The sequence below is a fragment of the Malania oleifera genome, chromosome 10, assembly GCF_029873635.1.
Source record: "Malania oleifera isolate guangnan ecotype guangnan chromosome 10, ASM2987363v1, whole genome shotgun sequence".
In the NCBI taxonomy this organism is placed as follows: Eukaryota; Viridiplantae; Streptophyta; class Magnoliopsida; order Santalales; family Ximeniaceae; genus Malania; species Malania oleifera.
Window position 1 is genome coordinate 15,715,268 of NC_080426.1, and position 10,822 is coordinate 15,726,089.

The 10,822-nt window shown below is 37.0% G+C and overlaps 2 protein-coding genes across 2 annotated transcripts; both read left to right on the top strand.

Annotated features, from left to right (window-relative positions):
* The first annotated feature begins 3,887 nt into the window (after window positions 1-3,887).
* LOC131165401 (protein WHAT'S THIS FACTOR 9, mitochondrial) lies at window positions 3,888-6,447 on the top strand. The gene is made up of 2 exons (XM_058123158.1): window positions 3,888-5,017; window positions 5,119-6,447. The coding sequence occupies exons 1-2, from the start codon at window positions 4,996-4,998 to the stop codon at window positions 6,276-6,278; spliced, it is 1,182 nt and encodes a 393-aa protein (XP_057979141.1). The 5' UTR covers window positions 3,888-4,995; the 3' UTR covers window positions 6,279-6,447.
* A 129-nt stretch (window positions 6,448-6,576) lies between these two features.
* Window positions 6,577-9,982, top strand: LOC131165404 (uncharacterized). Its single transcript, XM_058123169.1, has 3 exons — window positions 6,577-6,613; window positions 9,036-9,371; window positions 9,464-9,982. The coding sequence occupies exons 2-3, from the start codon at window positions 9,122-9,124 to the stop codon at window positions 9,559-9,561; spliced, it is 348 nt and encodes a 115-aa protein (XP_057979152.1). The 5' UTR covers window positions 6,577-6,613; window positions 9,036-9,121; the 3' UTR covers window positions 9,562-9,982.
* The last annotated feature ends 840 nt before the right edge of the window (window positions 9,983-10,822 follow it).

The window sequence follows — 10,822 nt, forward strand, 5'->3', positions numbered from 1 at the left end:
TCTATAATCCTTATTTGGAACTTAAAAAATACTACGGAAAGAAAAGAAAAATATGAAAAACTTCATTTTTAGTTTGTTAAGAATAGTGAGAAAGAAAAAAAAAAATCAAATCGATAGATAAAAATTTGTTTTTTTGCATAGTTAACGTTTATTTTTTCTTAATTTTTGACCATATTAAAACAAATCTTCATTTTTAAGTAGTATTTGGTTTTAGATAGAAAATGTAGCGGAAAATGAGTTTGTTTTATATATATATATTTTTTTCCTTTCCTTTTTTGTACTAAAATCCTTGATCCAAACGAACTCTAAAAGAAAAGAAAAGAGAGAGAGAGAGAGAGAGAGAGAGAGAGAGAGAGAGAGAGAGAGAGAGAGAGAGAGAGAGAGAGAGAGAGAGGTGAGTGAGAAGTAAGAAATAGGTAAAATAGAAAATGTAGTGGAAATGAGCTTCCTTTTTTATTTTCTTCTCTTTTCCTTTTCTCTACTAAAATCCTTGATTTAAAATTTTAAATAAACTCTAAGGCACTATATGGAACTTGGAAAATGTGAGAGAAAGGAAAAGAAAATATGGAGGAATCCATTTGTTCATGTTTGGTTATTAAGGAAAGCAAGAAAGAAAAAAAAAACAAGTTAATGAATAAAATTTTTATTTTAGGTCTAATTAACAATTGATTTTTCTTAATTTTTAATTATACTAGATCAATTTTTTATTTTTAGTATTATGTGGTATAGAGAGAAAATATAATAAAAAATTTTTTTTTTACATATTATCCTTTCCTTTCCCTCGTCAAATTTCTTGATCCAAATGGACCATAAGAGAAAGAAAAAGAGAGGAAAGTGAGAAATAAGAAATAAGTTATTGTGAACCAAATAACTTTTATTGTAACATTGCTCTTAAGAATTAAATCATTCCTGTCTTCATTCACCTATAAAATATTTTAGAAGAGACACCAAAAAGTATTGTATTTTGACATAGAAAAGGAAACACTATTAACCTGGTTAAATGCCTATCACCCTAATTAAAATGCTAGTAAAAATTAAAAAACTACTATTGTCACAGTCATTGTAATAAGCTTTTATAAAATAAACGGGAAAGTCTTCGAAGATGATAAGAAGGTTGCATGCTATAATTTTACATATTAAAGTTTTTCTCACTAATATTTACCTTCAAAACATGAGTCGTATCTCATGTAGTGGGTTGAATGAGTCTTTTCAAATAGACTAAAAAACATGATCAATTGATAATGTATCTATTTTTAAATTATAAGACATTATCATAGACGATATACTTTAAAATAACGATGATTACAAAAAGAATATGTATAATTCCCATTAATTATACAACTTTAACCAGATAAATTATGATGAGTTCTTAATAATTGATTTTAATCTAATTCACTAACAATTGAGAGGTAGCTAGTTTTTAATAGTTAATTATATAACTCTTGCTAAACAAATTAACTAGGGTGAACCGAGTAATTGCTTTTTGAAAAATTACTAAATAATAAAATTAGGAGTTTTTAAATATTTTGATAAATAAAAAAAATAAAGAATTAGTGGAAGTATAAACTTAATATAGTTAATATTTAAAAGGCAATTCAAATTTGGTAGCAAGAACAATGAAATCCTCAAAAGTAATTCTTCTTCTTTTTTTGCCTTTAATGGTTTTTTATTTTTATTTTTATTTTTTACGAAAACCCCAAATTTATTGATAGCCCTCACTTATGACGGAAGAAAACCGTGGTTACAAACATGCCACAAGAGATTTACAAATAAACTATCAAAACCAGCGTAGACATCAAAACCAATAGAAGTCTATAAAAACCCGTACCATCATCCAATTAAAACAAACTAAACAAGCTCATATGTAATCAAAACAAACACAAACATAAATTAAAACAAATTACCTACAACTTGATATCAATTACCTGCAAAACAAAAACCCGAAGAAAACATAGGAAAATCAAATGATGAAATTTAAAGACGAAGGCTCGAAATACTCATCTTATCCATACGAATTAGACCTCTCATTTTACTCAGCAGCACATCACCTGCATGAACGGTTCCGAAATGGCCAACATAGAAATCGAATATTTCCTAACTAAATTCCTGAAGCACTTCTTTGACGTGCCTATACCTCGCATGTTCCACACCATCATTTTTGTCCTCATAAATTAAGTCTTACACGACGAGTAATAACCTATTGGGACTGTCTCGTTCTATTACTGGAAGCTTTTAATAAAATAATTATGAGTTGAGCAAAATTACCTTCCGAATCATAGCCTTTGTCAGAAGTCAGACCATATAGTTTACTCTCATTCTCATGAGCAAACTGAAATTGTTCGAGGTCTAACTCCGTATCCCTTACGTTAGAAGCAGGTTCAACAATCTCCCCTTCCTTTATCATCATATTCTTTCCAAGCATCTCTTCACCCTGCACTCTTCCACTCAACTAATGCACAACACAATCTTCAACCACCTCTGGAATTTCTTTTCCTCCCTTACTACCTTCATCCATCACCAATGTGTTACACTCTCTTTGTCCTTCAAGCTGTACCATCTTGCTCTTCCTAATTGCCTGAGAATTATTGCCAGACCCACCCGCATGCAATCCCTCATCAATGAGGATCGGGTGAGGACTACCCTCCTCTAAAACCTGTTTTCCTTTATCTGCGACTAACATTACCTTCTTTCCAATCTCTTTATTGTCAAACACAATAATATGATACACCTCCACATTTTCACTTGCACTTTCGTTTAAACTCTTGTCCTTTCTTCGAATCTCCTTCCAAGCTTTGACCTCCTCTTTCTTCCCTTCAATCATCATCTCATTCTTATTATCTGGTTTCACTTTGATACGATCACCCAACCTACAAGCAACCTCTGTCTGACCCCAACAAAAACATTTTTTGTAATAAAAATCGCACTTCTTATACACTACTTCCTGCCAAATTTGATATTTTTAACCTACCACCAATGGGAAGCCTCTATTGACTCCTCTTGCAAATCCACTTCCACAAAAATTCTTGCCCCCGTAGTGCGAGTTCTATATAGTGTGGCATTATTCATTCTAAGAAATTTTCCAAACGTTGTTGCTAGAATTTGAAGACAATCCAACCGATACAAGATCAACGACAAACTCGGTAGGAAGATCCATTGAGGAGTCATGGATGATTCTTTCTTGACATCCAAATCAACTGTCCAGTTGAACAAACAGAACTAACAACCAGCCATAATTCATCCCTCCCTCGCCCATGCTTGTAAATAATCCTTCTCATTCGCCAGGTGCAGCAACACGTGATATTCATCCATAAAGCTAATCATTTGAATCTCACTGAAACTCTATATCTTAATAATCTAAAGCCACAACACACCTATTGACGGTCTCTTTAATAAGAATTTAAGAACAAGTGTAAACTTTAGATCCTTGACCGCTTTGTCCATCTCAACATCTGAAAAAACGAAAGCTAATTTCTCGTTGATTATCTCAGGTTTCTTCAATGGTAATCGAAATTTGGATTGAGGAACAAGTCTTTGAAGTGCTTGCGCAAAAGTACGTCTTGCACAAAAAGCGTTGTTTTCTTTCTTAACCATTTTTCCATCCCGTACAGAATCCAATCCATCTACATAAGGTCCAGACTTGATAGCCCTCTTTCCCACCGGCGACAAGGGTCACCAAAAGGCCGCTCAAAAAGGGCAAGGATGAAAACCTAAGTGTGCACTATAAAAAAATGCTATTTGAAAAAATTAAGTTTGAAGTTTGGGTTGAAAATCTGGTGTGGGGTTTAAATTTTTTTTTTTAGGTTGAAAAATGTTTTGGGTTTGAAAACACTTTGAAATTAAATCGTGATATCCCCAAATGAATAACGAAGAGGGAAAGAAGAAGAAATAACCAGGGAAGAAATTCGTACTTTTTTTTATTTATTATTACATAGGAACTTCAACCACCAACAAGCCTTTCGAACTCCTTGGTGCGACACCAAACCTACATATCAACGTCCTCCCCTTAGGTCTCATTAATCAAGTAAAGTCCGGAATACCAACACAGTTTTTATGCATCAGTTGGATGTTCGATTGACCCAATCCCCGAAACACATCTCCATTACCATCCATAGTTCTCGCTGGCTCACAGAATAAATTCTCACCATCTATAGGTAGTGCTGGTTCGTGAGTGTACCTACTTAGAATTGAAGCCCGATATTTCTTCTTCCTGCGCGTAGGGGTTAAGAAGTCCGTGCCTTCGCTCGTTGGACGGGGTCGCGGAGGAAACAAGAAGACAACGAGCCGTTCGGAGATTAGCCTTCGACGAGGCGGCATCCGGCGACGGAGATTGCGAGCGGTCGCGAGCAAAAACTAGGGCTCCCAGCTACTGCCAAACTATCGTGTCTGAGAAGGTCTTCACAAAACGGCTTTGCTCGTTGGACAGGGGGTCGGAGGAAACCAAAAGACGACGAGCCGTTCGGAGATTCGCCTTCGACGAGGCGACGGAGGCTCTCAAAACTCGCGAGGGAAAGCAGGGCACAGTTGTTCTGTTTTCTTCGCCTGAACAGTGTACTAAAGATTTTCTTCGCCTGCTTCTCTCAGATTTTCGTCGCCTGCCTCTCTCAGATTCGCCGTTCGGAGATTCGCCTTCGACGAGGCGACATCCGGCGACGGAGGCTCGCAAGGACTCGCGAGCGAAAGCTAGGGCACAGTTGCCTTTTAAGTTTTATGGTATGACGACGTCATTTTTGTTATTAATGGCCTAGGGGGTTAAGAATGGTATAAACGAAGAACTGCGGCGAGTCAATTAAAGTGAAGTGAGAAAGCCCTCGTGTAATTGTCTTCATACTAATCTTTCGCACTCTGGTTCCAAGCTCTTCCCTCGCGCACACCTTATACCTTTCTTCGTTTATCAAGATCGATCTTACATTCCGACCGCTTTGGCTGTTTTAGTTTCTGATTTTTATTGTATTTATTCGCATAATTCTCTGCGACTTCGCATAAAATCAACACTTTATGATCACTAGAAGCCAGACAGGTACCCTCTCAAACTTGAAATGGTGCTGTTCAATCAATCTAACTTTAGATATCTGGATAAGCTGATTCTCTCAAGATCCATTTTTTGTGTTCTCTGCAAAGCGTCAGCTGCTTACCTGTATGCCCAGAAGTGCAGTTATGTAGATGTGTATATGAAGTGGAAGAAAGACCCTTACTATGATTCTATTGAGTCCATCCACAGGTCCATAGAGCTCAAACCGCTGATCTCTCTCAAAAATTGCATAGCCCGAGATCCTAATGGATGCATACCAATATCGGCTGTGTCAAAGAGGGGAGTAGAATTGGGAGTACCCATGAAGGTTTCTAGGTTTCTCAGACAGTTCCCATCTGTATTTGAAGAGTATACTGGGCCCCAGTATAATCTTCCATGGTTCAGGCTGACCCCAGAAGCTGTCGCGCTCGACAGGGAAGAGAGTGCAGTTTATGAGGATCAAAAGTCAGAGATTAGAGAAAGGTTGAAGAAATTGATATTGATGAGTAGGGAGAAGAGGCTTCCTTTGAAGATAATTCAGGGAATGCAGTGGTACTTAGGGTTGCCTGATGTTTTTCTGCGAGACCTGGTGGCAAATCTTGACGAATCTTTTAGATTTGTGGAGATGGAAGATGAAATGATGGGATTGGCTGTTGAGTCAAAGGAAAGGGTCTTGTCTGTGATGCAGAGAAACACTATAAAGAGAGGAATTTACTATGAGGGATCTGAAAGGACAATTGAATTCCCTATGTTTCCATCAAAGGGCTTGAGGTTGAGGAGAAAGATTGCAAATTGGTTAGATGAGTTCCAGAAGCTTCCATATGTTTCCCCCTATGAAGACTTTTTGCATTTGGATCCAAACAGTGATATATCAGAGAAAAGGATTGTGGGTGTAATTCATGAGTTACTCAGCATATTTGTGGAGCATTCAGCTGAGAGGAAGAAGCTCCTCTGCCTACGTAAGTATCTGGGTTTGCCCCAGAAATTTCACAAGGCATTTGAGCGGCATCCCCATATGTTCTACTTGTCTTTGAGGAACAAGACCTGCACAGCAATTCTCAAAGAGGCGTATAACGATAAGTTTGCCATAGATACCCATCCCCTCTCAAAGGTGAGGAAAAAGTATATCAAGTTGATGAAGAAATCAGAGGTTATTTTGAAGAATAGAAGGCTGAAGAACCGGACTGTTGATATTGGAAATGTGGATTTAGATTTGGACTTGGGCTGCGTAGACACAGACACAGGCAAAATAGCAGAGGTTTCTTTGTAAATGTTATTGCAAAATGTATTTAGAGTAGGCATGCTTTAGCTTTAAAAAAAAAGAGAGAATATGGGAGAGCCTTTCTTTTTGGAATTGAAAAAAAAAAGAGCTAAATTATTGATGGTTTGTTAGAAGATTTTTTGTCTAAGAAATAAGATTACTTCTATAGTGCATGGACTATACTTTCCAGTTGACAGGGATATGGCAGCAGGTGCCTTTGAATGCTTGGTCCTGTAGGCATTTCTTCAATCCTTTAATGAATGAAATCAGGGTCCACTAGAAAATAACTCCTGAGGAAATCTGTACTGATTTAGTTGCTAACCCTGAAAGTCACTTGATGCAAGGTAACCCATTTTTAGATAATTTTTAGAGATATGCCTTGTCGATGTAAAGAGCATTATTTTTCTTCTAAACTCATTCATTGATAGTTGCCCTTATCATTTTACTTCTTGTAGCATCTTATTGTTTTGGAACTTGATCATATGAGTTTTTGTGGTGGTGCCATGTTCTGCCTATGGATATTCATTTGTGGACTGTTCTAGTGATATTATGACTGGAATGGTATGCATGGGAGAAAGGTGTCTTTCTAACACACTGTAAACTGTTAGTTTGTCAATAATTTACTGTAGTCTAGGCCGTACCCGTACCAAGTGCACAAGGCTCCCACTTTGAGTGGGGTCTGGGAGAGGTGGATGTCAGCATTTTGTAGTCTAGGCCAAGGCCAAAAATTATTGAAGGGCATTTTGTCATGGGCATTTTTTTTTAGGTCCTTTCTGTTAAGGATATCAAGGATATCAATCTCGTGCTTTCTACAAACTAAACTATTTGATTTTCAAACTTTTTATTTTGTTGGTGTATATCCTGCATGTTATGTTGGTTGTTATTGTAATTTGATATCTCAACTGTAAAGTTTATATAAGCTTAATGATATACACGGTTTTGGTATCTTGCCAAAACTACTCTATTATCTTTCATGGTATCAGAGCTTATCTAGCTTACACTTTAAGATCCTGCCTCCACTTTTCTAAACATGTCTGAGTCTGGTTCCTCCTCCTCATCCAATTTTGTTTTTCCCAATCCAACGCAACTTGTCTCTATCAAATTTGATGAGACAAACTATCTTGCGTGGACTGCTCCATTTAAACCTATCCTCAAGAGTCACAATCTGCTTGGTTTTGTCAGGCTCTAACCCTTGTCCTGCTATGTTTGTTGACGATAATGCAACCAAAAGTGAGTCCATGAATCTGGCCTACACTAGTTGGCAGAGTCGTAATCAACTTCTGCTAAGTTGGATCATCTCCTCTATTTCTCCTTCGCTGGTGTCTTCTCTCTATGGTTTGGATACATCGTTTTTGGTGTGACAGTCCATTGCTGCTCGTTTTGCTTCTTAGTCGAACTCCTGGATTTTCTATTTGAAACATCAACTACAGAACCTCCAACAAGGTTCTATGACCTGCACTTCTTATCTGTCCAAAGCCAAGTTCTTGGCTAATCAATTATCTGCTGTTGAAAAGTCAGTTGATGATGACGATATCATCTCTTTTATTATTGGGGGTCTTAATCCCACTTTGACACAGTTCATCACCTCTTACTCCTTCCATTCTCGGGAGACTTCTATGTCTTTTTTTGATTTCAGGTCTGAACTGCCAAATCATGAAATAATTCTCAACTGTCATGCTCCACTTAATCCTGCGTCAGAGACGCCCTCCTTTGCTCTGTTTACCACTTGTCAAAAATTTCAGCCTATGAAGTGGAAACTACAATTTTCTGGTTCTTCTAGATCCAACGCTACCAAGCCAAATTTGTCCATTAAACCTTCGACCCCCATATCTACAAAGGACGTTCGCCCTGTTTCCTCTTCCAACTCTGGTGTCTGTTCGCCTTGCCAGATTTGCAAGGGCACTAATCATAAGGTGTTGGACTGTTTTCAGCGGATGGATTTTTCAGTTCAAGGACGTCATCCTCCTATAGAGCCGGCAGCCATGGTTGCTGATCTTAATGCTGATTTTCTGAATAGTCAATGGCTTGGGAATAGTGGTGCTAATGCACACGTAACCAATAATGCTGAGAATCTTGATTCCAAACGCCCGTTTGATGGTAATGAGACTGTTGGTGTACGTAATGGTGTAGGTTTGTCTATTAAACAGAATGGTTCATCCATTGTCCATTCTCATAACAACAGTTTTCTTCTTGATAACATTATTCACTTTTCACTGCCCTCAAGCTGCTACCAATCTTCTTTCTATTAACAAATTTTGTGCCGATAACGATGTAACTTTTCCTCTCACACATAATGCTTATTTTGTTCAGGACAATCAGACGGGAATCACGCTCCTTTAGGGTCTGAGTGAAAATGGGCTCTATCCTATCAATCTCGCTAACCCATCGCACAATAAGCGCAGGGGGTTAATTGCTTTTATGGGAATCAAGGCACCTAGTTCTCTTTGGCATCAACGTTTAGGTCATCCGTTTGAGTCTGTCTTGCGTCATGTCCTATGTAATTCTAAATTGCCACTTGTTGGTTTTGTGCAAAAGGATGTTGTTTGTGAATCTGGCCAACTTGGCAAATCCATCCAACAACCTTTTCCCTCCTCTCATTGTGAGACTTTAGGTCCTTTAGATTTGGTGCACTCAGATGTTTGGGTTGCACCTCTTGTTTCACATAGTGGTTTTAAATTTTATGTAACATTTATTGATGATTTCAGTCGATTTACATGGTTGTATCTGATTGCAAATAAATATGATGTTTTCAATTCTTTTGTTCAGTTTCGGTTGCTTGTGGAAAAACATCAGAGTGTACCAAATCTAAAGGACCTAAAGTATCACGATGAGAGGAGGGAAAAGGTTGTTGGATGGATTTGCCAAGTTGGCAAGATTCACAAACAACATCCTTTTGCACAGAACCAACAAGTGGCAATTTAGAATTACATAAGAATATAAATGTGGAGAATGATGAAATTATTGCACATGCACTTCAAGAAATATTTTCACACCTTGCTTCTGTAGAAGCATCAGGATCTTTGTGTGCTGAGAATGAGCAAATGCAAGCATCTGTTCTTGCACAGGGTTGGATTTCTCCCTCTAGAAGACACAGCGGCACTGGTATTGGAAAAATTATTACCTGTCTTTCTGATTAGTTATTGTCTTTGGCTGTTTGTTTTCTTCTTTATTTATTGTGATAATGTTGTTTACAGTGGCAGGGCCTCAAAATGGTGAGGAAGAGGTAGATGGAATGGGAATTTCGTGCTCATGTTCTGGCCTGGGAGAAAAATTAGTCGACAATGATGACTGAACATGTTGTCTAGAGATAGAGGATGAGTCTACTCTGGATGGTGGAGTAGGCCAGAGGTTGAACCAGATGAATCTTGTTCCTGTAAGTTTTACGGAGTTGCAATAAGACTACAATGTTTTTTTAACGCCCCATGGCTAGTTGATATAGATTGCATTTGTGTCATGGAATAATCTCTCCTGGAATTTTATTTTATTTTATTTTATAGAACTCCCTGTATGTTGTTTGCAGCAGCATCACGTTGAGACTTTCTTGGCAGCACGTATTATAAATAGCTAAAAACTGAATGAAAGTGACGTCCTTTGTTCTTCTAAAGGATGCCTGTATACTGAAATAAATTGGATATACATCTGCTGCTCTCATATTAAACGAATTCTTATATGTTATGAACATTTTGACTATATTATAATGATTCTTTATTTAATGACTTGATTTTCCACTTATGTCATGATATATATATTTTTCAATTGAGACAAACAGGGCGTGCATTTTGTTGGATAGATTTGCTTGTACAATCTGCTGTCCGTACTTTGGGTCCAATACTCATAATCTGAATGACAGTGCAGAGGTTTCTTTGACTTTTTTTGGGTTCTTTTTTTTTTTTTTCCCCTTTTTCGTTTGTTTTAAGATTTTGTGTTACTAACATTTTTGCACTATGATAAGTATGCATCATGCCTTATTTCAATTTTTTGTCATGATTGCATTTTAGGAGCTTGGTTTGTCTCACCAGCTTCTTGTGATGCATTTTTGGAGGTTGTTTTCACATTCTGAACTCATTTATAATCCTTTGGGTCCATTGCTGTACTTATTTTTTTTGAAAAATTACAATAATGCTGCCGAATTTCCTATTTTCGAACATTTATATTGAAACATAGATGATTGTTTCTTGTCATCACAGAACTTTTTGACGGCTGATTTGCTAACTATCTGGTATGAGGATCCTTTAATGTAGCAATGAAAGCTGAGACTAATTGAATCGCCCTCTATACCATTTTTGGTATTTCTTGCAGAAAAGGAAGGAAGAGTCGATATTTTAGGGATGGTTCTCTTTTTCATATTTAGTTGTTAACTCAGGGGCTTGTTATAGCTATAAAAAATTATGGATGTAAAAACAAGAAATGAAAACTGAAGACTAGGAAAACATAAACTAAAAACTAGAAGTTCTTCAAAACAAAACAAATTAAATAAAACAAATATTGAAAACCAGAATACTAGCAATATGTTTGGTATTTTTTTCAAAACTAGAATAAATTAAAAATTTACT

Bases quoted from the DNA above. Each gene is read 5' to 3' on its own strand.
- LOC131165404 (XM_058123169.1), top strand. From the start codon at position 9,122: ATGGATTTGCCAAGTTGGCAAGATTCACAAACAACATCCTTTTGCACA. The intron at 9,372-9,463 runs GTATTGGAAAAA...TGTTGTTTACAG, and splicing joins TAGAAGACACAGCGGCACTG to TGGCAGGGCCTCAAAATGGT.
- LOC131165401 (XM_058123158.1), top strand. From the start codon at position 4,996: ATGATCACTAGAAGCCAGACAG. The intron at 5,018-5,118 runs GTACCCTCTCAA...TTCTCTGCAAAG, and splicing joins GATCACTAGAAGCCAGACAG to CGTCAGCTGCTTACCTGTAT.